This window comes from Agelaius tricolor, unplaced genomic scaffold (assembly GCF_023055355.1).
Source record: "Agelaius tricolor isolate 1412-34295 unplaced genomic scaffold, bAgeTri1.0.p SCAF_20, whole genome shotgun sequence".
Classification (NCBI taxonomy): domain Eukaryota; kingdom Metazoa; phylum Chordata; class Aves; order Passeriformes; family Icteridae; genus Agelaius; species Agelaius tricolor.
The window spans coordinates 8,254,678-8,280,872 of NW_027269280.1; the positions used below are offsets into that span (position 1 = coordinate 8,254,678).

Sequence of the window (26,195 nt, forward strand, 5' to 3'; positions counted from 1 at the left end):
TTAAACCCCAAATTTACGTTTAATTAGTGAAATGAATAACGAACTACTAAAAGACTATTCAATAGGGAACCTTTCAATCACATAAAATATAGGGAGATAAGGAATTTCTCAGTAGTTCTGTGAAAGCTTTAAAGACAACCCAAGTTGAAATTAAAACACTACTACAATCCCAGTTAATTCCCAGACTTCTGTGAAAATAAAACCATGCCACAAAGCCTTTGAGAGCAATTTTTATTAGGGTAGCAGAATGGACTTGCAGAAAGCCTATACCAGTACTCCTGGGTGTAGTTTCACCAGTGCGCTGCTTTCATTGTGGATGTTCAACCGCACGTTTAAAATTCAGCATGGCTTAGGGAACCAGAGAGAACAAGAGCTTGATTTCCTGAGTTATCCTAGGACTTCGCACTTGGATTTCTCCTCCTCAGCCTTCAGCCACACAGGTGCCGGATCCCTTTGTTCAGAGGCTGCCCCAGACACGCGCCAGCACTTTGTTTACACGTCTCACAGTTTAGCAATTGGACTATGAAGAGCACACCAAGAGAACTGATAGCGAGATCTGTCTTCGTGTGAGCTCTGCAGCCGGAGGGGAGCGGCTGGCGCGGCTCAGCCGCAGCTCCCGCGGGCACCGCAGCCCTTCCGTCCCTTCTGCGGCATCCGGGCACAGCCAGGCAGACGGCGCAGTCTTTGACCTGAGAGGCTTTACAACCACAGAGTAACTATTGAGTAGCAACGAGGGCGGCAAACTAGTGCTACAATTTTGTTTCAAATAAAATTTAGAGGATGGTAAGTTTCCATGCCAACAGACATGATCAAAGGTACAGTGACTCGGGTGATGCAGAAGTTACACACTTCAGTTTGACAGATAATTTGGCATTATTTTATTATGAATCTGAGTGAGCGTGAACGAAACAAAATCAGTACCAACTTTCTGCAAATGAAGACACAAAGATGTGAAAATTTGGTAATAGTGCTCTCACAAGCCTGAAAACACTTAGGAAATGCAAGTTTCCGTAAATAAGGTGAATGTGGTTTAACTTTATTTACCTGCCAAAGAATCTGTCTAAGAACACTTAAACATAAAATTTCTTAGCTCCCTAACTCATAAAAAAATTTACTTTCAACAGAGGTGAGGTACTGGGCTGTCATTGTTTACACTAAATTGGAAATGAAAGCCAGAGGAGAGGGACGAATAAGGAAATAGCAAATACACAAGACATTAAAACCAAGAGAGATCTACTGCTTGACACACTAGTTCTGAAAGGTTGCAAAGGCAGAGGCTGTATTAAAATTGAACTTAGGAGTATAGGCAACCACCTAGGTGTCAGGGTTATTTCAACTCAGCTTCCTGCACATCGAAATGATATGTGCTCCCAGATACTGATGGATCTCTGGAAATAATCCATTCACTCAGTAGCAGAGCCCAGCTGCAGAAGGGGAGACAGCAGGTTGACTGTGTGGCAGTTTGACTGTGGAGCTAGGATCACGCTCTGGGCTGGGGAGGAAAGGCAGCAGAAGCAGCAGAGACAGGCAAAGGATGCTCAGCTCTGAAGGGAAAGGCTCCCTCTCCTTTCCTTCAGCATGCGAGGAGCGCCCCGGGACAGCCACAGGACGGCTCTGCCTGGCAAAGCTGATGGACTGACCACACTGAGCACTCACTGCAGCCCTGCACAGCTGATGGACTGACCACACTGAGCACTCACTGCAGCCCTGCCCCGTGTGCTGAACACAGCAGCAGCAGCAGCCAAGCACACTCTGCCCCACCTTAGTGCTCAGGCTGGCCTGGCAGCCGTGCTGGGGCTGGGAACAGCCCAAGGGCCCTCCCACAAACACAGATGCTCCTGACGCATTCTGAGGGAAAACGTTCAGAGAGGACAGGTCAGCAGTGCTGTCAGATTGAGTTCTTGAATTCAAAATTAACCTTTCCAAAATAATTATTTTAAATTCAAAAGACAGTTTGTAACTTTGGTACCTCTTGGTCCCCGATTTCTGGAACTCTCCTGAATTGGCTGCAATGTTGTTCTGTGCATGTTTCCCACTACTCTGCATAGGTATTAAAGATAGAAGTGAAGGAAGTTTGCAATCATGTTCTACTACTTGTTTGCTACAGATTTTTTTCCAAAGTTTTCCAAGAGCAGAACTTAAGCCGTATTCTAATTCAATGATGCACACAAAAACTTGGATTTCCCTGTTTAATAGACATTGGCCAGATTTACATCAGACCCAGACATTATTTCTGATTGGTTTTGCGGGTTGGATTTTGTTTATTATGTTACAAACTGAAGTTCAGGGGAACTTGCAACAAGTCCCACAAAGCACAGTGCAACATTTAGAAAGAAAAGTAAATGAAACTGCCAAACACTCAATCATTTTCTGCCGGAACTGGGATATTTTTCCTAAGACATCACTTTGAGGAGGGGGTTAAAATTCAATGAATGAACTCAAGATAGTGGGAACTGCAAGGAAAAATAATAAATGACAGCCACAACCTTTTCAATTTAAGGGCAGAATATAAGTCTAAGATATTTTTGATAAATTCTGACAAGAAAAAGAAAACAGCATACTTTAAAGTATATTGAAGCAGTGATTTTTAAACAAAGAAAGCAGAACTAGAACATCTTAAATTTTAATCCTTTCTTTACAGGTTACCTAGCCCACTTTTGATTAAGAAAACTGTAGAAAGTTAGTAACAGCCACAAGTTCACACCAAAAGGTGGCACTTGTCAATTTTCCATAGAGTCCTGCTTTACGGGGTGTCTCAAATGCACTGCTCCGATCTTCTATCATAGGTTGCTGACAGCACTTGTGTCAGATTTTAGTCCACTGGTCGCTTTTCACCATATTTCTTTGTAAACTCTTCAGCGTTCTTACAGAATTTTTTACGGTCCTTAGAGTATTCTTCAGCTAGGTCAGCCCGGAGGGGGTGCTCGGGCTGTGGATCATTCACCAGTGCTATGAGGGACTGGATTACTGTCAAAAGAAGTATAAACACCGTCAGAGACTTAGATGGGTCATTTTTCAAAATCAAAATGTAAGCAAAATTCCCCTGTAAGGAAAGAGCTTTAACTGCATTTAAATACATCCCCATAAATCTCGGGCCTTTTCAAGTGCAGGGCGTGAGTAAGCTGCAGTGATATGCCAAGATTTAGCTCAATGACCATGAATGAACACCAGAAAATCGTATTTGTAAACAAAATCAACATGAATGGAGACCAAAGTGCACTACAAATCATTTCCCATGTAATTGGCATCCCATCTAAAATCCTCTCCTATGGCTGAGAACGAACTGAAGTCCTCAGACAGGTTCCCTCCCTGAAGGGATTTGGTGAAGATGGAATTTGCACCATGAAGCATTTCCCAGCACCTGTCACAGGGACACAGCTGTGACCGACCCTCCTCTGGAAACCCTTTTTTCCAGCTTTATTTCCCTGTGATTCTTACATCTATGAACAGCAGGCATGTCTTCCCTTTACTCTCAACTTCCCAAGGCAGCCACCAGTAGAGATGTACTGGGCAAACAGCAGGGTGAGAGTGGCAAGGTGCTCACAGCAATGTCACCAATGTCCCTGTCACTTTCTGAAGAAAAGTCACTCTTCAGGAAATGGAAGTGCACCTGACATTTACACAGTGAACCTCACACCCCACAGTGCCACTCACTGCTACATTTTTCTCTGGGCAGGAATGAAGTTCATACAATGATGGTCACTCCAGCAGATGCTGGAACACCAGAGTGGCTTTGTTTGGGGCATTGATCCTCAAAACAAATACTCAAAGCCAAACTCAAATCCAACATTTGTCTCTAAACTGCAGAACAAAAGCATTTCTTAGCACAAATCCAAGTTTAAACTGCAACAAACTATCTAAGGAATGTAGAATTGATACCAGCTTCCTTCACAGTAACTCACCAGTCCTGCCTTACAGCAACTGCCATCACATTGCTGAAAACAGCAGAAACACTGAGGGGCAATCCCTTCTCACTGAGCAAAGCATGCAGAAACACTACAGAGGAAATGTGTGTTCAATAACCTTAGTAACAGTAACAAGCCAGAAAACACAGGCCTGGCAGAACAGGAGCTGCCTCAATAGTCACAGAGTTTGAAAACTATCCTGCCATTAACAGTTGTTTTTAATATTAAGCATAAATTAACAAAAAGTGCAGCAGTAAGATGTACATTTAGTATGCAAAAGGTAAGTTAGTGATTTATGATGAACTTAATTGCTTCATTTTTTTGACACCTGTGTGAGCAAAACCAATCACTTTGATGCTGTACTAATGATGCCACAATTACTTCATTGAGAAAAGCTAGGAGTGATTTTTCAGTGAAGAAGAAATCTGAAGGAAAAGGAATAGACATTTAAGCAGGGTTTTAGTAACACTGTCACAGGTTCATACAACCACGTAGTAACAACAGATGTTGACGTTAAAACAACTTGAAGAAAGAGTTAAGACAAACAAAAAACCACACACAGCAGACCATGAGAGGTTTGCAATATTTTGATAGTCAGGATTGGTTCCAAATTCTGATTTTAGCACAGCTTGTATTCACTCTCTCAGATAAAAAGGGAGTTGCTACTTCTCAGGGAGACACTGACTATTTTCTGCATGCAAACAATTGTTTCAGTAGTTCCAGCTAATGACAGCTTGTTTTTCAAGCTGGGTAGAGACATGTAAGTTCTTTAGTTAACTAGCAAAGGCTGATAGCACCAAGACAGCTGCTCAGGTGTGGAACAGAACAGAAACCTTCCACATGTTCTTTCCATCTCCTCTCTCCTGAGGGCCTTTGTCCTGTAAAATCAGGGATAAATCTACAACAAATCCAAGCTCTCAGCAGTCCTATTTCACAGGCTCTCTCTGCTGCCACCTCCATATTCACCAACATTCAGCTGCTTCATCTCTTCTAAAACAACTGCAATTCTCCTGTTTTGTCTTTGGGCAAGATCACACAACCAGAAGTACCTTCTTTAGCACACAGGGATAAACAGAAAAAGGTATCTTAAGTACAGCATTGTTTCCTATCAGGAACACAGATCATATGAAAATAACCTTTAAGAAGAGCCTGGAAGGGGAAAGTATTTTCTCTTATGGAACAAGATACTTCAGTGTCACTGGAGCTCTAGCACTGCCCTAAACTGCTACTCATTTGAATTAATACTCTTTAAAAATAAGCATTTTTTGCAAGGATGTTTGCTTTCTATATGTATAATAACAAAAGCTTAATACTCAACTAATTATCACCTGCCAGACAACACAAAGTTCTCACCCCAACAACTGATGCAAGCAACAACAGGAAAAAACCTACTTATATTACACTTAAGTCTGCCACAGAACTTGACAAAACTTTTTTCCTTACAATATTTAGATTCTTTATCAAAGACACTCTACACAGCAAGCCTGACAGCAATGATCTTTTAAGTTTACAAGTTAATCTGTAGTATCATCTCAGATTCTGTTTATGACTCCCATGATATTTCAAGCCATATGTTCAAATCACTGAACCACATGGCACATTATAAAATATACAGAACCTTGAGGTTTTAGACCTTGCCTTTCAAACATCCAGGAATTTACTGAACAGCTTTGGATTCTAAAGTCACTGTTTAAAAAGAAACACAGCATAACCCCCACACGAACCACCAGCAAAATTTTAAAGTATGCTGAGGACACTTCCTTAATAAACTCCTTAGTCATGAAGACCAAGAGTTTTGTGGTTTCCTGGAGGTGGAAATGCCACTTCAGTGCCAGCACCTCCCATTCCAGTAACAAAATGAGGTTCCACAAGTTGCACTCTGTGCTCAACACGTGATTCATGACACAAACCTTACAATGAATATATCCTCAGAGCATTGGGAAACTGACAAGTAAAACATTATTAGCTTTAAATTCAAACACCACAAAGTTTCTCAATACCCAGTTCTTGCTCCACATGGAGTCCTACCTTGGTCAGTTTTGGTTGCTGGCTTCCAGTTTTCAGCACTAATTACTGGCAGACAAACCTGCCCCTTTTCATCGATGTTAGGGTGATAGATCTTTGTTTTAAATGTAATCTTAGGAGGTTTGAATGGATATTCTGCTGGGAAGTTGATTTCAATTCTGAAGGCTCCTTTATCATATGGAGGATTGTCCTGCAACAAGAAGGCAGAGTGTCAAGAATGTGGCACATGCTAATGGACACAAGTGAAAAGCAGCATCTACAGACTTGGATTTCATTGATCTCCTCAATGACCTCTCTGAAAGGCATTTTACCAACACTACTGCCAGGTTTATGTGTCAGGAAACATCAAAACCCATGTGAGAGGCAATACAAGCTGCAAGTTTGCATCCACCCTGGACAAAGCAGGTTGCCATTGTCCTACATTTCTGACATTTCCATGGGTAAGAAAGCATCCAGCTCCATTTACATCCAACTCAAGGCCCTCTCTAGTAAGTAGTTTTATGTTTCAAAAAAGCATAGTAAAGCCCTTACAAGATACAAACAGCAAGCCTGACAAGGGAAGTGGGTTTTTGAACAGTTATTCTGTGTGTCTCACAACATGGTGGCATGAACAGCAAAGCAATTTGGTTTGTCAGATCTCCCTAAATGTTTCGAGAATGTTTTTGTGCTGACTACACAAAAATCTGCTGAGCATTCATTGGTACTAAAGATAGATATTCACTGTGTTTGCTGATGAGAACATTCTGAATTTGTATGCAGTTTTAGCACCCACTCTTATCAGATCAGTTTTGAAGGAGCAGGATGAGAGATCTGTGAAGTGAGCAAAGCAGTTCTTCATGCTGAAACAGAAAAAACAATGCCCAGAATTTCACTAAGAAAAACCTGTTAGACTATTGATACTGATGCTTCAGATACTGCACAAGAGAGGCAGAGCAAAAATAAACCACTGCTACATTTAAAGCCTATGAAAATACCATTCTGCACTGAAAACAGTAACTATGGAATGAAGCCTTTCCAAACACAAGAACAAGAATCAAAGGATGAGAGTTCCCAGTTGGTGTAAAGTATAATCACACACATTCTTCATTAGCAACCAGACCCTTCCCTGCAATCAATTCTGCTCCAGAATTTATCAATACTTGGGGGTGGGGAGTGTTCCATTAAAATATTTGTCAACAGAAAACATTTAATTTTAGGCTCACCCATGTGAAGAATTTGGCTGTGTGTTTGTAAGAAATATAGCACAGTTTCTGCCAGGGGGAGAGGCAACTACAGTGGCTTTAAAATCACTTTTTACCCAAGCAATCCTAAAAGCTTTGGAAGTTGAACTAATAACTTGTGGTGGTGGTGACAACTTAGGCAGTCTCTGCCCTCTTCTCCCATAGCTCAATTGTTCTTTCCTCATCATGTGCTGTAATTTGTGAGGATGTTCACTGAACTGACACAAGAAGTGACCTGCCTTAAAAACATCCATTTTTTTCACTGTGCCTCTTACATGGACAAGGAGCCTGGGATACCAGTCTTGTTTTGATGTTGAAATCAAACAAACAGTGTACCTTGGCTACCCACAGGACACAAACTACTTCATTCTACAATATAGAGCAGGAGAAGAAGTTGCCCAGCTATCTTCAATTTGCGTCTCAATTGAGTGAACACCCTTAAAAACTAACATTTGTTCTGAAGAGCAAAATATGTTACAAACAGGAGCTTTTAAAGCTCTACAGCTCACCTTTACATTATCTTTCACAGTAATTCTGTGTGAACACTATTAAAAATAATAAGCATTATCTTTCACACCTTTGTTAAGCAGCTGACCAAGAAATGCCCAGTTACAGCATTTAATAATCAGTAACTGGTTAGTCCTACTGAAGTAACAACTGCTAAAATGGTAACAGCATGTGAAGCAAAAACAGAGAAAAAAGTTTAACTTTCAATAAGCTCATGTATTGCATTTATAAGCCATCAACTCTGGTACCAAAAATAGCTAAAGAGAAAGTAACACTAAGAAATCTATAGCATAACCTCAGAATAAAAACTTCCACTACTCTTTGAACACAAACAACAAATTTGAAATTACTATAGGAAGTGTAATTTCATAACAAAATTCCCCCTTAACTATACCAGCAGGGAATTTGAGGCTATTTCCCCTGTAACAGGACATATTACAAATCAAAAGGCAGGTCTGGAGCACAGTTCACTGCACCAGCATTTAAACACTTGTGATGCTGCAAAGCTCTGCAAAACAAACACCATGCTCATCCTCAGTCGAGCAGAAACTGTTAAAAATAGCTGCTGTACACCACACATTCCTAATCTTAACAGGAGTAAACAAGGATTTTGTTTGTTTTGTTTTATTAGTCATATTTACCAGCCTTATACTGCTTCAAAGTGTTATCAAAGCACTAAACTGTTACACATGAACCACAAAGTGACTGATTAAAGGGAGTTGTTCCTCAGCTCTGTCAAATTTCAGTGTCAGATCCCATTTGCTTTGTTTGCAGGAGCAGTGTCAGGCACTGCAAGGAATCACTTGCAGGCAGGTAAATAAACAGCAAACTGAATGTATTCCACAGCATTTCAAGTGGAACCACCCAGCCATTACCTCAGCCTGTGCCATGTGAGCTCCAGAGCAGCCTCTGACTAACGAGGCACAGGCACTGCAGAGATGGCTCCAAGTGTTACTCATAGAATAAAAAGACAGACTTACACTGCTTGGGGAGCTTTCTGGCACCACCCACAGAAAACCACAACTGCTGCCCCCATGGCCCATCCCCTATTGCTGCAGACTAAAAATAGCTCCAAGAACCAAGCCAGCCATTTCCCACTGCTATGGGCCACAGCTGTGGGAAACACAAGAGGTGAAAATCCAAGCGACTTTCAACCAAGAAATCAACACATCATATTTTCTGCTTTCCCCTTCATAACAAATCCCTCTCTACTTGACTAATAAAATGGTTACCTACTTCAATCAAACATGCTTTAAGAAGACTGCAGTGCTTTAAAAAAAAATTAAGTAAAATAAGTTTATTTTGGCACTAACTAATGCCTAAACAAAGATACTACTTTCTTTTTTAAAGAGCTCACTTGAGAAAATCCAAACCTTTTCCTTGCATCAAATTTTTCCCAATACCCAGTTTTACCCTAGTAATAAACCTAGTAAATTAAAAAAAAAATACATATTAAGGAGTAAAAGTATTTCATACATCCTTTGTTTTTCCTGTGATCATGTAGATTTTTTATTTTAGGCTTAATGTAAAACCAAACTTCACTGCTTCCCCTTCCAACACCTCTCCCAGCAGCCCAGTGCCACCACAGAGCCCCAGCCGTGTGTCAGCCCAGGCCCACAATAACGAATTATTTCATGGTCACCAGCAGCACTACTGAGCTATGGATTTATGAGATACAAATGATCCTCATTTTATTTTAAAGCTCATAAGGAACAGTCTATACTCACAGGAACAATAAGCCCTTGCCAGGTCAATAAATTAGCTTCATCAACCTGGATATTACGGAAGTTTTTCATTCCACATTTGCGAATTTCTTCAAGCTCCTGAAAAGCAAAGCAAAGTGTTAAGTGGAAGTTAATAACTGGATTAAGCAAGATGCTCACATTTATTTTTCAAAATGCTTAAAGGTCAATGTGATTTTCTTTAATTAGTGGTGTGGCAACCCACAGAAATAAGAAATAAAATTTTGCACCTGTAAAAAGTAAAATTCTCTGAGATGAGATACTAAAACTCTTATTTTCTGATATATGAGGAAAACACAAAAATGTCTTGTTATTAACATCATTATAGACACAATGAAGCAGGAGATTAAAAAACTACATTTAAAAATGTCCTTGTATCTCAAATGTAAATCAGTGGCTTTGGTAACAGACTATTAACAATACTGTGAGGTGCAGAAATAAAATGCATCTTAGGGCTTGTGTGAAGCAGAGCAGTGATTTGGAAGAACTATTTCATAATAGTTTTAAACAGGGATAAAACCAAGGAACGGGCCAATTATTTCAACTGAAAATGAGCAAATTCCTGCATGAACAGCTTAAATTGATCCAAACCCAGAAAAATATCAATCAAGCCTTGTTTAGAGCAGTAACTTGAAAAGATTCAGCTTTCTCTCTGTTTAGTACCTCAAAGCTCACAGTACACATTAGGATTACTCTCTTTAAAGCTGTATCAGTCTTGAGCAAGGTTATCTCTCTGCACCAGTCAAACTATTTTAATCAGTTTGTGAACCAGGTATCACCAAAATAAGTATTTCAGCATTTTTGTATTTAAAATGACATATAAGCCCTACTGTAGGGACTGCTTGCTGGAATATTTCATAAGACCTCAAAAGAAACACCTCAAGGTTCCACTTTTATTTCCTCCACAACAATTACAGTCCTTTGTGGTTGAACTCTGCCATTTTATCTTTAAAGAGAGTTTAATGAAATATGAATTCAAAAATCATCCACAGCAAAACATAAAAGTTTCCCAGTGCTTTCAAAACTGCATCACATGCCTGGTGGCTGCATAGGTTAGGAAAAATGTTGCTTATACAGCAGCACTAGGGTGCTCTGACAGTGCTCAGCTCTGCACTGGCTGCAGGTGTCTTGCAAAATTAGGCTGGATATAATTATGATAAACCCACCAATTAAAAGCAAAGACACTACACAATGAAAAACAAAACCAATCAGTTTTCCTGCTACAAGTGCTGTCCGTGGTTTGCCTTCCAAAATAGCTCTATGTTCATCTTGGATCAAACCTTCCTGCACCTGACTGGCAGATTTCATACTTGCAGTAACCTCTTGCACAAATTCAGCACCATGATAAAATTCAAACCCAAAGGGAAAACGAGAATTCCAAATGCATGTGAAACAAAAATCAGGACAGCCCCACATCAGTAAATGAACATTTATATTCCTGTCCACTGCACCTACTGAAGCAAGGGCATACTCTGAGCACAGAAGTTTAACCTTGGAGCCTTGGATACTAATTGATGCCTAACACTATCTTCATGACACTAACACTGACTTCTTAGTCTAGACCCATGGATTAATCCCAAATTCCACTGCTGCTCGATTTATGCAATGTCACAGACAGTTTGGGTGGTTTTTTTTGAAGAGCTAAGAGGATTATCCTATTTCCTTAGAGCAGGAAAACATAACCCCCCCCAATAATCCCATGAGTCATATTTATAGGGATAGAGAGCAAACCAAAATATTCAAAAGACAATAACCTTTATGATTGCAGCTCTAGAGGTGCTTTACCATCACTCAGAGTGCAAATCCCCACGGTGCCCTGCTGTGAGTGCTCCTGCACAAAGCAGCAGAGCAGGGAGAGCCGGGCGGGTCCTGACAGGGGCAGGGGCCTGCTCTGAACTGAGTTTGCTGCTCACTCCTGTCACACACAGACCTGCGAGGTGCTGGCAAAGCACTGCCCACAGCAGCCAAAGGATCAATTCCACTCCACACTAAATGTAACATACCAAACACTGGGAACAACATAAGCTAACCAAGCAGTAGGTATTTAAGCATGAAGAAACGTGCATCATCACAAGTGCCTTCATTCTAAAAGAAGACAAGGAAAATGGGTTTAGACTATTTTCTAGTTACTATAGTAAAAACATTATGCACATGACAGAAATCTCCCCCATTATGCCCAGTGGGACTGCAGCTTCCAGGAGCTTTTGTCCCAGGTTCAGACAACAGCATTGTACTGCTGCTGGCCCAGAGAACAATTGTCCAGATGCAAAAAAAAAGGAAGGACTCTGTAATTCAGGTATGCTATTAAACTAATACAACAAATCAGAAAAGTGTAGCTTCACATTGCTGAAAAATTAAAGACCTACATTTTATAGTTAGATTCAGGTTAAAAAATTGTATGGTGAATAAAGAAATGCAAGAATGCCATACAGAGATAATTGTAAAATTGTAAAACTTTGCATGCCATCAATGAAAAGTTAAAATAAATATGCAAATTGTTTCCCACTTTTTCTCAAGCCCACCATATGAGAGAGGGAATTAAACAGTACAGAGGCACTAAAGAACTAAACAAAAATTATTCAGGCCATCTTCCTCTTTAAAATGTCATGAGAGGCCTTTGCAGGAAACCACTTCCAAAAGCAAAGCTGTGGTAATGAGTGGATGTGTCAGGCCTGTGCTGTGCCCTTCTCCCGCGGGAGGAGCTGACAGCTGTGCAGGGACAGCCGGGGATGAAGGGGCAGCAGCAGCTCCGTGCCTCACACGCAGCCAGGGCTGCAGAGGTCAGGGACAATGCAGCCACCTCAGCAGGGCACGCACCTGAACCACGGCCCTAGACAGACTGAAATTTGCACTGGAAATTACTTTTCCTATCCTAGGAGTGCTTCAGAGAGTCACTCCAAGTGAATCGGCTCCATGCTGGAGCTCTTCACAAAGAGCTTTTCCCCACAAGGGCAGTGTAACACTACCCAAGCCCTGCTGCTCTCAGGAGTGGTAGGACCTTCACCACACACAATTTAAGGCTGTGAGGGGAGGTTGTTTTGGTTTTTTTTCCTTCTGGCAACTGCCAAAACCCATAATAAAGATCTAACTGCCTCAGGGCTACCCAGGCAGACACTGCAGTATAGGAGTACTGTTAAAAAACCGAATGAGCTACCAAATACTTTCAAGCAGCACAGATTAAAAGCTAACAATACCTTTAACGCGGGCTTGAGCAACTCCAAAGGGACCAAAACTACTTTGAGGTAAAAAGATAGAGTCCAGATATTTATTTCAAAGTAATACTTATGAGTCTAGGCAGACAGTAAATAGATTAATTCCTTTTCTTGTCCTCCACCCCCTAATTTTGTCAAGTAACATAATTAAAGGAGCACAGGAGGAGCGTAACTAAAGGTTGGATGACTGCAGTAAGAATTTAAATCAATCTTCATTCCCCACTCCTTTATCAACCTTGCATGTGACCTTGCTGCATTGGTTTATCCACTTGAAAAACTGAAATGTCTGAATGTTCACGGGGCTCTCTTGGGACATGATGTTTGTAATTTGGAAATGTTCAAACAAAGTGTTATACACAGCACATGAAATGGAGAAAACACTGTTTCAGAGGTGGCACCTGATCCTCAAGCATATCATGCTGAAGGCAGTCATAAAAGTACATACTACTTCTCATATATTAAAGGTTTAAAATTGTAATTTTCAATACTGTGTAATCATTTGGGCTGTTCAAATCAAAAATTAAATGTTTTAAAGTAGAAAGAAAAGTGGCACGTATGTAGCTAAATCTTTAAAATGTAACTAAATCTTTAAAAAACCCTGTAACTGTTTTGTCCACTCATCTTTCAAGTTTTGGGACTTGTCTATAAACCCAAGCCAGATAGGAAAATGCAGTGAAGGCAAATACTTGTAAGAGTACAATCCCAGAATATGGGAATAAGTGTAAGAGCTCATACTGACTTGAGTAAGTTCTGCATCAAGCCCAGAATACTATTAATTTCACAAACAAAACCAAAAGCCTCCTGAAAGAACCCAAAATCATTATTACAACTTATATTTATCTGTTTATGAATACATTCTCTAAAGAATGCCTGTAAGTTAAAAAAGCTCCAAAACACTGATCAGGAACTGGCTAGTTTCACTTTCTGCATTAACAGCACAGAGAAGTCTTAAAACACCTTAAAATCTGATTCTACCACACAAAAAAATCCATCACAAATCCAACCCAAAACAGAAATAGAATTTAGTTCTTTTAAGAATCAGCAGTAAGTTTCCTTTGCAACATTACAACCCTGTATACTCATGTCTTATTGACTGAACAATTCTACTTTTTGGCAAAGTATTTTATTTAATTAAAAATCTTTTTGTCAATTCCCAGTTTCAAAAAGTGAAAATGCATCCATATTCTCACTTCTGCCTAAGGACAATCATATGTTGCTCAAAACCATATTTCCCTTGTTACTAAGAACTGAAGTTTGGATCAATTTATCATTATTTTTCAAGTATCAGAGTTGTTTAAAATCCCTTATTTGGGAGCACTACAGTGTTTACAGGACCACAGCATCCTGGAGATTGCAGGCCACCTACTTGGGTGTGGTCCCATGTTTGTGTTTTATCATGGAGGAGTTCAACAGTTGCATAAATGTTTGACTATGCAACTATGGAAGCAGAGTAAAACCAATAAAGTTAAAATAATGGTCAACATATCTCACTTCCTATGTGAAGTGTTATTTACTCTTTAAATCCATTTTCAATTTCTATCACTAAAGATCCTTTTGAACATCTAAACTGCAGGGAACCAAGGCATGGATCTCACAGACAGCTGAGCTGCATCCCTGGCAGTCCCCATGGAGGCCCAGCTCCCTCTGGGGCAGCAGAGCCTTCTCCAGAAGCACCCAGACCCCCGTGGGACTGTGAGTGTCCAGCACAGAGCAGCCCTCCCTGTGCACCCCTCACTGCCTCCCTCCCCACACAGCCCTGGATCCACAGCAGGAACGGCCTCTTCTATCAGAGTAGGTGGCACCTGGGCACAGCCTCCTCTTGAAGTCACTGGCCTGGTGTTCCCCATCACAGAGCCTGAGACAATTTCCTTTCTATGAGAAAGGGCCATGAAGCCCAGTGCCCCCTCCAAAGAGAAGCCTTACATCCTCTCCTGATATAATCACTCCATATTTGTGTGTTTTAACTCTGACTGTCCACAACACCACATCCTTGACAGCCTGCTTCATTCCACTGCTCACATTTCACAAGGAGCAGGATTCAACAACTGGGGCTCTTTGAAAAGGTGTAATGGTGGCTCACAGATCAATGTCACTGGAATATGAGTCATTAGCCATGTTTATTTCACGTTTTTGCTATGCTGAGTGCACTCCTGGAAGGGCACACCTCCATGGAGCTGCTGTGAATCAGGGGACAAGACTTCAGTGAGGTGGCACCATTTGATGGGATAAAGCTCAGCAAAAAGAGGCCATAAAAAAGGTCTTTGGCCTAGGGAAGGTGATTTGTTTAAACACACCCTCAGATAACAAGCCAATCTTGCTGTCTTTATAACCTGAATACCTGTTTAAAATTGGATGGTACAAGTTCAATGTACCAAAATTGGTAATGCTTGTTTCACACAGAGGTCTGTGAACTGAAGATGCAAATGGCTTCCCCAAGTGGGAAAGGGCATCCATTCCCACCTGGACAGTGGACATGGCCCCCAGTTTTCTACAGGCAGCCAGTGAGTTATTATGGATGTACTGCATCCAGTCTCTTTGAGCCATGGTGATTAATATGAATAACTATGATGCATGACTTGAGTCCAGAAAAAATGCAGTACTTCAAAATGTTGGCAAGACCTTAAGGAAACAGGAATTGCTTAATTTTATATAGCTATGAAAGGTTTAAGGTTTAGTCTCATTTATCAAAGACAAGCTTGATTATTTAGCTCTAAGAAAAGACAGTTAATGCTTATCCTAAATTATTTTAAAGGTAATTGACTGACACAGTGAAAAACCCTATTTCCTTTAGTTATAATCACTCATCATTCCAAGACCCTGACAAAGACACCCCAAAGACTCTTCCCAATTGCAAAACTTCAACAGTGAAAGACTTTGATTTAAAGTAGACCTGAGAACATGGGACTTTAGCAGTGATATTAGGCTGATACACACGTGAGCCTGGACCTTCACATCATGCTGCAGCAATCCCGATGACATCATCCCTACGAGAGCTCCACTTTGTTCCTGCCGAGATGAATGGCAGAGCCAGAGCCTCCTGGGCTGCCTCCACTCCCCGGAGCAGGAAGGGAGCTGCTGATTTAACAGCCTCTGCGAGCTGTGGGACACAGCAGCCCACGGCTCTGCAACTGCATAAAACCCACACAAACACGAGCAACCCACGGGTATTAGGCAACAGAAACAAAAGTGAAAATAGAAGAGGTAAGTTATCAATGTCTCCTGCATTCCCACACCACTCCCTCCAAAAACAACTGCCACACCAATTTTTGAGAAAATAAGGTCACATTATCAAAACTCCTTTTTAGTGTATTTTAGTGTAAGACTGAAATTCTAATGTTTCAGAAGTATAGTAAAAATGAAGAGGGAGGCTAAAAAGCAAGAGGCATTTGAAAATACTAAGAACCATTTTTCTTGCCTTTGAGATTTGTATTTTCTATTTTAAATAAACCACAAAAAAAGAAGAAATATATATGATTCCTAACAGAGTAGTGATGTGCTTTTGAACAATTAATGTATTATTTCAGAACAGAAAGAAAAACTGCCTTACAAAACCAGTAAACAACCATTTAATCTTGTCTGAAACTAAGGGAAACCTTATTTGAGTATGAAGCAACAGACATGGTGATTATAAAACTAAAGCCCAGAGAAAACATAGAGCTATCAAAAATGAAGTAAAAAATGAATTCCATCTCACCAAGATCCTTAAGACAATTAAAGGTTTATACCTACTGATTTTTAATACATATGAATGACACTGCACACAATCTAGCTACTATTTCATTTTGAAATGCTCCATAGAATATTTAAACCAACAAAATGAGTCTTATAGAGGCACTGCTGAGCTATTGGTTTCCTCTAAAATACCCAAGTTATAATGGTTATTCATATATCTGCTCATCAAGGAAATGCGACTTCCGGACATGCCATGAACACGTCCGGGTGAAATCCCAACCCTACTGGGGGTCCAGGGCCTTGAAGCCAGCTGTAAAACTGGTATTAAAGGATTAAATTTAACAGAATCACCCAAGAATCTGTTAAATCCCAGTGGAGAGTTATTCTGCACCCCACAGGGGCAGGTTTTTAAATAAGGCTGAAACATTGCTCAACAGTTATGGGGTCTTTCGCCTCCACCTCTCAGGCCTGGCCTGTAAAGTCCATTGATTTCCCCACAGACACTGCACATGCAAATTTGGATTCTGCCACAGCATTTTACAGATGAATACATTTTATGCTACTATGTAGTGTGTCCTAGGCAAGCCTCGCTGCTTACAGTTTAGGATGTTAATTGGCAATTATATACAGCACATAAAATAAATGTGTGTGCTTTGGGGGCAATGGTTACCATTTTCCTTGTAAGAAGTACCTTCCTCCTCAAAGAAAATAACGAGAAACATAAACCCGAGTAGTATTTAATCATAAACTATACGCGCTCTTGGTAAAAGAGCAGCTTTTACCAGCTGGGGCCGAGTTTCCATTTCCAAGTATCATCCACGGTTCAGAACAAATAAGAGTGAATACAAAAACATTACCACGTCCGCAGCGAATGAAGAAACTTCTGAACCCAGGTCCGTGTTTCTGTGTGATAAACCTCTTACTCATACGAGGAAGAGGTTACTCTCCGAAACAACGAAAACGAAATTATTTCATCCCCGGGCGCCTAGGGACGGTTCCTCACCGGGGCGAGCGCGGGGGAGCGGCGAACCTCCCCCCGCAGGGAGGGAGGAGAGGGCGCTTCCCCGCCGCGGCCTCCCCCGGCAGGGCCGCCGAGCCCTCCCGCCGCCCCGGGGATGCCCCGGCCCCGGGCGGCGGCGTTTCCTTCCCCCCGTCCCTTCCTCTTTGCTTAGTCACCCTGAAGCCCCCCGAGCGAGGGGGTCGGGGCGGCCCGCGGCGCCCGCCCGGCGCCCCCGCCCAGCCCCGGGCGGCAACCGGGCCCGCGGGGCGCTGCCGGAGCGCGGGGCGGCGGCGGCGGGGGGGCGGCGCGGCCCCTCACGGCCGCGGCCCGACTGCCGGCTGCTCCCGCTCCGGCCGTGAGGGCGCGGGGCGCCGCCGAGGGGCGCGGAGGAGGCCGCCCCGCCGGGGGGCGGCGGGGGAGGCGGCCCCGCGCTGCCGGAGGGGGCCGGGCCGGAGGGGCGGCCGCGGGAGCCGGAGCCGCCCGCCCGGCGGCCCTGCCCGGCGCTGTTACCTTCATCAGCCTCCTGCTGGCCGCCATCTTGGCTCTGCTGCTGCGCCCCACAATGCATCGCGGCGCGGGCCGGCCGCTAAACCCTGCGCTTCCTGGGGCGGTGCGCGGGGGGGCGGGGCGTGCGCTCGGCTCGGCTCGGCTCGGCTCGGCTCCGCTCCCCGCCCTGAGGTCTCGGTGGTGCCTTTTCAATCACCAATCACTGATTTAAAAGTGTTGCTGTGCCTTTTTCTATTTACTGTGCATCCCCCAAATTCGATACCATCTTCCTCGGCGGGGGCTACAACCACCTGTAGTCACAGGCTTTCTCAAACAAGCCCACGTCCTCTTCAGAGCCCCCATAAGCTTTATTTCTTACATTCTTCCGGCACTCTGAAGGGAGAGAGAAGGGCGATTTTCCAAGAGGTGTCTGACCACAGAACCATGCTCAGCTATGCTGGTCTCAGATGAAAGCACCCTTGGCCTTACCTCTCCTTGAGCAGCCCAGTCCAGCCTCAGCCCTGCCACGCTGTGTGACAGAAAAGTGCTGTGGGAGAGCAGAAATGCATCGTCAGTAGCAGTCCATCCTGCCATTTGAACAGAAATGCATCGTCAGTAGCAGTCCATCCTGCCATTTGAACAGAAATGCACCGTCAGTAGCAGTCCATCCTGCCATTTGAGCAGAAATGCACCGTCAGTAGCAGTCCATCCTGCCATTTGCCATGTGCTTTTAGCCCCTTCGTGGAGCTCTTTAGCTGCTCCCAGCTCTGATGCTCAGGATCCAGCAGCAGTGCAGGCGTCCTCAGGTATCCAAGACACAGGGCTGGCAGATTTAAGTTACTACATGGACATGGGACATAAGTTACTACATCACATCTAAAATGCCACCAGACATCCGTGTTCAGGTACCTGACTTGCTCCCTAAAACCTTCTCCATTGACCCAATGTAGTCAGGAATTACTCCAGGACTGCTGGATGTGTGATCTCAGTTTCCCTTTCCCCCACCCTTGTGTCAGTTCATGTCCTCATTTGATCTAACACTTGTTCTACAGAACAAGTCAGCAACAAAGTTCTAAGCTCTAAAATAAACTTTACAGACTCATACAACCTGAAAAAGGAAATGTTATGCTTATTACAGGCTTTCAAAAACTTGTAAAAATGCAACAGAAGTTTTTCATTTTGAAGCACAGGATTATAATCTTAAAATTAGTTCTTGAATAAGCTATTTGCTAACCAATATTTACATTAATACAGTGCTTATTTCTCCAAAACTCAATCAACATTTGTTAATGAAATAAGCTATATTGCATCTATAAGAAACACCTTAATCCTCACCTACTTCATATGCATATTATGAAATAGTTTGTAAATAGTTATTAAATATATTTGATGATCACGATAACTTTATTCTATTGGATATGTAAAGATTTTTGCATTCAATTTACTCCAGGAAAATGGACTCAGGGGATGCTGAAAGAGGCAGACCCTCATGGGGAAGTAGTGGAGAGATGCAAAGAGAGCCTGTGGTGAAGTTCTCTGGGTGAAGTTACACCCGTGCCAAGCAGGCACAGGCTGTGAGAAACCAGAAGCTGCAGAGACTCTCTGAGGATTCTTGATGTGCTGCTGAAGTGGGATGCTGGTGATGAAGATTTAAAAATGCTGACTTCTGATAAAAGAACTAGTTCAGATTCTATGATTGTGAAATGTATAAATACCTAAATCTGATACCATGGTAACTTGGAAGAAGAGTTCTTACAACGGATTATCCAGATGTCTACAAATAGGAAAAACAAGCTGCTCCAGATACTATCTTGATTTCTTTATTTGCCAAAACTCTATTTATATCTTCAGCTCATCTTTATTTGACTACATAGTTTCCCAAGATTACCATATGTCTTTGTATGTTCTCTAAAGATTTTTTCCCCCAAAACACAATTATTCCATCCCTCTTCTATACCTGCATTGAGACACAGAGCCACCCAGCACCAGAGAGTATTAGAAGCACCACAGGGAATTCTGAAATTACTATCTGTAATTTTAATCCATGAATTTACAGCTTGTAAGAGAGTGTCAGAAGTAGCTGGGATAATTATAAGATAATCTGCATTTCCTTTAACAAGACAAAAATACCACCCACACTATAACCAACAACAGCCCAGCCAGCTCTTAAGAAATCGGTGTTGAGTGTAGCTGTCCTCACAAATGGACACTTAACGTTGAAATCACTTCTTACAGCAGTGTTTGAGAAGTTTACCCAGAACTGGGCACATCTCACACTCCTGCTGCCAGTACCCTGGATCCTCCCAGTGCCTGGGCTAGGCTGGGGAGCAGATCTGATGGTGCCACACTCGTGTGCATCCTGTGCATGAGCAAGGACTGCAGTTGTATTCCCAGTGCTGGATCTCACCTGGGTGCCACTTACTGAGTCAGGACACGCTGCTGTACAGTCCTGGAGAAGCAGCAGGAATTTCTTTTCAGACAGAATTTCATCAATTATACCTCATACTCTCCTGTCAGCAGCAAAATCCAGGCCATTTGTTACATAGTTTGGAGGATGGTTCTGCATTTTTAAACTTGCCTTTTGGTGTGGTTTCTAGGTTGTATCCATTATTTTACTTGACACTTAAGAGTGTCCAGAATGCAGGTTTTGGTGTTTATCCTGTAATATCTTCAAAAGATTGGACACTATATTTATGCCTGCCCTCTGCCAAAGATAACTTTCTATCACATTTCCACTTTTTAAAGCAACATAACTGCTCCACTTCTAGAAAAGAAACTGTGCAAACAGACTTTGTGAACAAGTGAGCCACAAGAGCTCAATGGTTGAAAACTTTAGAAAAAATTCTCCTGGCTTCTTTACTGTTATGAAATGGCCATCTGAAAGAAAACAAAAAACCTTATGAAAACTGAAGGGAAGAGGAAAGAATAAGAATAAGAATAATTTGGCTGCTGTATGAAACCTTGGTACCCCCACATTGTGTTTACAAGTGGGAGATGTCACTATACCACAAGAACAACACAACAGAACCAGGGAAGGGAAAGAGAAGGGGAGAGGTGGTGATCAAGAGAATGCAACAGTGATGTACTAAGAGAGGTTAAAGTGGCTGAGGCTCTTCCACCTGTGGGGAGGAGGCTGAGAAAATATGTTAAAGGCTTATGAAATCATAAAGGCAGGGGCTGAGATGATGTGAAGCTGTTATTTGTCAGACTGGAGTGAAGGTACACACACAGAGAGTGCTCAGGCATTACCAACTGCCCAAAGACAGGTAATTCATGCTTGGAACTCCCTACCACAGGCTGTAGTAAAGGCAGCAGTCAGCAGGTTCAAAAGAAAACTAGTCAAACTAGGTAACAGGTCTATACATGAATTAAAGAAGAGAATAGGCATGGAATAATCATCTAACATCTCCAATTAGTGCCTGGTGATAATTATGGATACCTGGAAGTGTGAGGTGACAGACTGTTGGCTTGCATGGTGGTCCCTAAATAAACCATCCTCCCCTGCCATGGACAGTGAGAGAGGGCTGGCACAGGTGAGCCTCTGCTCTGGACCAGCTGGACACTTCAGATATTCAGGATTCCTTGGATATGATGATTTCCACAATATAGACAGAATTCAGATTTCAAATGGGTTCCAATACCTTGAAAATACATCAAAGGGACCTGTAGTCCACAAGGGCAAAATGAATCTCTAGGAGCAAGGAAAAAGGTAAAAAGAGTAAAAAAATATTAATGCCTTAAATAATTATATGCCTCTCCATTGGAATTGTTAAATCTAAAATGGTTAAAAAAAAGACATAATTTATTATTCTGTTGACAATCCTTCATCCTTTATTCCTCATCAACAATTTAAAGTTTTTATGTAGATTTTCTTGTCTTTTAGTCTCTTAGATCTCTAATGGCAAGCATTTTAAAGCAATTAATTATGTATGATGATTGTCATCTGACATTTGTTCTGTCTAGTAAGTATCTATTGTACAATTATAAACACATTGTCTTCCTCCTGCATTTTGTGTGTCGTGAATGTTATTAAAGTGATTCTGTCCTATACAGATGCCTTTCCCCTTGAATGCAATATTTCTTAATAAAAAACTAAATGCATTATGTCCCTTTTGATGCTGGAAACTGATCTAGAGATGGATAGGGGAATGCACAAAGTATTACAACAATAATACCACGAACTTTCTATTCATGCTTTATTAGCTTCTATCACCCTGAATCAGAGACAGGGTCCCATGATGCTAGAAACTCTGAATATCACAGTGAAAAAGAGCATTTCTCTCTGAAAAAACCCCTGAGCAGCTATGATAGTTGGGGACAATCACCTCCAGAGAGACCTAAAGAACCTGGAGGGACTATGGAGTGTTCTTCACAATAAGAACTGCCTTGGAGGCAGGAAGCTCTTGAAGTGTGGCAGGAGGCAAAGCAGCACAAGGACCCTGAACAGCTTCTACTGCCCAGCAGCTGGAAGAAAGAGACAGGTAGTGACATGAGATCCCTTTCAAGGCAATTAGGTCCTGACTCCTTTCACGTGAAGCCACTGAGACACAGGAATCAGTAACAGACAAGTGTTCCTTAACCCCAGAGTCTCCAAGGCAATAGGCTGCAAAATTTGGAGTATTCTTAGCTCAACATGGCTATGATGGACCTAGGGAGCACCCTGAAGTAGAGCTTCCTCTAACTACTGCAGAAGTGGCTTACAGCTTTTGAGGCTTGGATGAGGATGGTTGATTTGAGGGAGAGGTGACAGAGGGCAGAGGAGAACAGGTCCCCTGTAGTGTGATAGAAGTTCCAAAGGGTGACATGGTGACATTGAGCCTCCATAGCCAAGGGAGCTCTTGCAGAGTGCAGATCATGAAGTGAGATTTTGCAGCAGAAGCATGAGGAATGGAGGAAAAAGGGATGGTCTTGACAAAGAAATCTGTGTCATTGTGTTGGCTGATGGACCTGGAGATACAGAGATTCCCCTTAATCATGTGTCAGTACCTTATCCAAGAAATCTCACTTTAGTCAAACAATTTGGAAGAAGTATTGTTGTTGGCTGGGAGCCTCCACTTGTGCTGGCTGTGTAGATATTAAATGTGGTTTCTATACCCAGACAGCTCAGAGGCTCAAGCAGTGATTGAAGACTTGGATTTTGAAAAGTCATACCTACCAAATTCTACTTCAAAGTGTAATATAAAAAGGAAATTACTGTTAGAGGCAACACAGCATCCGAGTAGGGAGAGATTTCCAAATAGTCCAAAATGTTTAACACTTAGGAGCATCATTCTGTTTCAACAGAGGTCACTTGGATGCCAAGCAGCAATTATTTACATGCTGTGCTCCCTGATGAAAGGTACATGCCATGAGGCAGAGGTCCGCTGCTCTGTGTTCAAAGCTTGCAACTCAGCCCTCAGCAAAGAGCAAAAGTGAAAGTGTGACCTCAAGATGTGAAATGACTCATTAACCAAGAGCAGCAGGAGCAAAACTCAGCACCAATGGGATTTGTTACTCCAACCACTCATCATCAGTGAACACTTTGTGTATCAGCTGCTAACAATGCCCAAGGATCTTCCAAAAGAATGGTATACAGGGTGGCTCACAGCTACATTTTATGTGGAGTATTTTAAAATAAGTGAACATTCAAATATTTAAATTGAAATAACATTATTTAACATGCTTATTTGTTTAAAACAGTGGAAGATTTACTAGTTGTAGAAGCATTGTTGGGTTTTGTATTTATCTCAATATTTGGTTTGAGATACAAATGTGTTCTGTGTTTGGTTTTTGCAAACATGAATGTTGGAGATGGCTTTCTTGTGACACAGGCTTACTACAAGCAATATATTTCTTGTAGTTTTTCAGCATTTACTTTTAAACCCACTATTTAGGGAAGGATAAACTTGCAAAACCTTATGAGAGTTATCTTGCCCTTGCACTGTGTTTAGTTTCACAGTTAACTCACAAATGAATCTCTTTGATGGGAATTTTGGGATATTGCAGATGAAAAGTGACAAGGTCTAGTGCGGGTTCTACTGATTTGTGTGAAGTCACTCTGTCCCTCCCAGAGGTGGGGACACTCGAGTGCCATCCTGCACATTCACACTGCCCAGGAGCTGGTCTGCCTTCTGGCCTGCCTAAAGTACCTAAAGCTCTATCAGTAATTTAGAAGGTGCTTTTAGAATCTTTTCAATTTGTGAACCTTAGGTGGTTTTACAGCGAGGTACAGAATGCAGGAAACTTCACCTTACCGCTGGCATAAAGCTGCCCTTTGTTCCTTACTGCCGGCTGTCTCAGACAGCCCGTGAGCCCCTGTTTATCAAACAAGAAGGGGAAAAGGGAACAGAGCCGGAGCCCGGGCAGGGAGCGATTTCCGAGGCTGGCTCGGGCTGTGGGGACACCGTTAGGTGGCAGCAGAGCCCGGGGAACGAGACCCCCCCCAATGTCCCTTCTCTCCTCCATGGCACCAGGGTCTCCTTCAGGATATTTTAAAAAGGAACTTTTAAAGCAAAACACTTGCTCTTCATCAATGTGATACACTGCAGCTCTTCTTAAAGCATATTAACTCTAGAGAGTTTCCAGTCCTTAAAATACTTTAATACTTTCCCCTGTGTCCAGCCCATTGGGAACACAGGTCTGCACAATGCCCAGGGCTCAGTGGCTCTGCCACACACACGAGACAAGCCACAGGGTGGTCCCGAGGTAATCCCAGGACTGGAGCCCCCACACTCGTGTTTGCCCCACTGCAAGAAATGCTTTTGTACAGCAAATCTGACACAGGCTGGATGAACTGATGGGTGCCCTTCTCTCCTCTACTCTTAGCTCAGTTTGATGGAGCAGACCCTGTGGAAAACCATAACATTAACCCAAGTTTTATTGTTCCAGTATTTCAAACCCCCTAGTGTTGTTCTAACCAAGAGGCAGGAGTATCATCCACTGAAGGGAACACACTTTGCTATGGCTTTTACCCCGACCTTTCCTGCACAGCACATTTTGTTCCTGTGACCCAAGCACAACTGTTAAGCTGTCACATCCATGCAGAATGAGGACTTAGAGCTGGCATTAGCAACTCACTGCTTATTCACAGACTGTGACAAGAAGACAGATCCACAAAGTAGGATCCAGCCCTTCAAGATGGCAAATTTGGAGCATGCTGGTTGGCAAAAGAATGAATTTGTGTTAGTTATGTCTTGTGTTACTTGTCTTCCTCATGGTGCTCACTGAATATGCCTTTACTCCTTATTGCCTGTAGGTAGAGATGTGATGAACATGGTTTGGCCGGGAAAGTTTAGATTGGATCTTCTTACAATAAATCACTAAAGAAAAGAAAACCTTATGTGACTTATTTCCCCCCACAAAAGCATGTCCCCAGTCAAAATGGCATCCTCCATTCTGTAATGGCTTCAATTCTGGCTACATGCAAGGGGACAGATGCCTCCAGCCCCTATCTCTGGGTGCCTGTCCAGTCCCAGGGAGCTCATCCTTTCATGGGTTAAAATAAGAGAGTAACACATATGACAGACAAACCACAAGTGGACTTTTGTCCAGCTGATTGAGAAAGCAGGGAATGAGTCAGAGGAATTGTTCTGCTACCTTGCATCTGGCTCCCAGTCCATGATTTTCACACTTGCTTTACCTAAAGGACCTTTTCCATAGCAGGTTGAATAGCAGCGCCTCTCAGGGCTTGACAGTTCCTTCTGCATTCCCCAATTCCCCTTCAGAAAAACAGGACTGGCAGGAGTATTGCCACAGCAAGTGATGACTGTCAACTTCTGCTGTTTCTTCTCATAGTTCTCAGAGATTTAATTATTAAAAACTTAAGAATACTTTACATTTTAAGTCACTGTAATTTCTAGTTCTTCATCACCAAATATTGTCATCATTTTCCTTCAGATCATACCAGTGACTTCAGAAAGCTCCAGCACAACAGTGTCTATAACTGATCTGTGAAACCCCAAGATCAAGAAGTTGTTGGTTTTTTTTTAATGCTATTCATTCTCAAAATAAGAGGACATGTAGAAAGTTCTTAATGCTTCAAATAATCAAATCACAAAGTAGGAAACCATCTAAGTTTTAAATCAAACTCATCAGTCATGATCTCTGAAAGGGCTCCCCAGTGACAAGAGACATGGTAAAGACAAAAATAATTTTTCAGCAGCATTTACATTGTATTCTATATTGCAAAATATGTCTCCAAATTCTAACAATTCTCCATTGCTTACCTTACCCTATTAAAGAAAGACAAAGAGCCTAGGGAGAACAGAGCTTCCATGGCTTATGGCTTTTAGAAATTACCTGCTAAGTGTGTAATTTTAAAGTGATTGTCTTCCATTAGGACTACAATAAACAGCATGGTGGAAAATTCTATCTGATTACCTTTTCTAATGAGCTGCAGGAGGTTGTGGAGGCCAGAGCTGTAGAATCTTAAACATTTCACCACTGAT

General features: G+C 42.2%; 1 protein-coding gene across 1 annotated transcript; it reads right to left on the reverse strand.

Moving 5' to 3' along the window:
- Nucleotides 1–217: 217 nt before the first annotated feature.
- Nucleotides 218–17,927, reverse strand: UBE2L3 (ubiquitin conjugating enzyme E2 L3). The gene is made up of 4 exons (XM_071445434.1): nucleotides 17,794–17,927; nucleotides 9,385–9,480; nucleotides 5,934–6,120; nucleotides 218–2,967 (listed from the first exon to the last, which is right to left on the reverse strand). The coding sequence occupies exons 1-4, from the start codon at nucleotides 17,818–17,820 to the stop codon at nucleotides 2,813–2,815; spliced, it is 465 nt and encodes a 154-aa protein (XP_071301535.1). The 5' UTR covers nucleotides 17,821–17,927; the 3' UTR covers nucleotides 218–2,812.
- Between the last annotated feature and the right edge of the window lie 8,268 nt (nucleotides 17,928–26,195).

Coding starts and splice junctions, on each gene's coding strand:
- UBE2L3 (XM_071445434.1), bottom strand. CDS start 17,820: ATGGCGGCCAGCAGGAGGCTGATGAAG. Junction 6,121..9,384: donor GGCAAGGGCTTATTGTTCCT/GTGAGTATAGAC, acceptor TTCTTGTTGCAG/GACAATCCTCCATATGATAA. Junction 2,968..5,933: donor AGCAACCAAAACTGACCAAG/GTAGGACTCCAT, acceptor TTCTTTTGACAG/TAATCCAGTCCCTCATAGCA.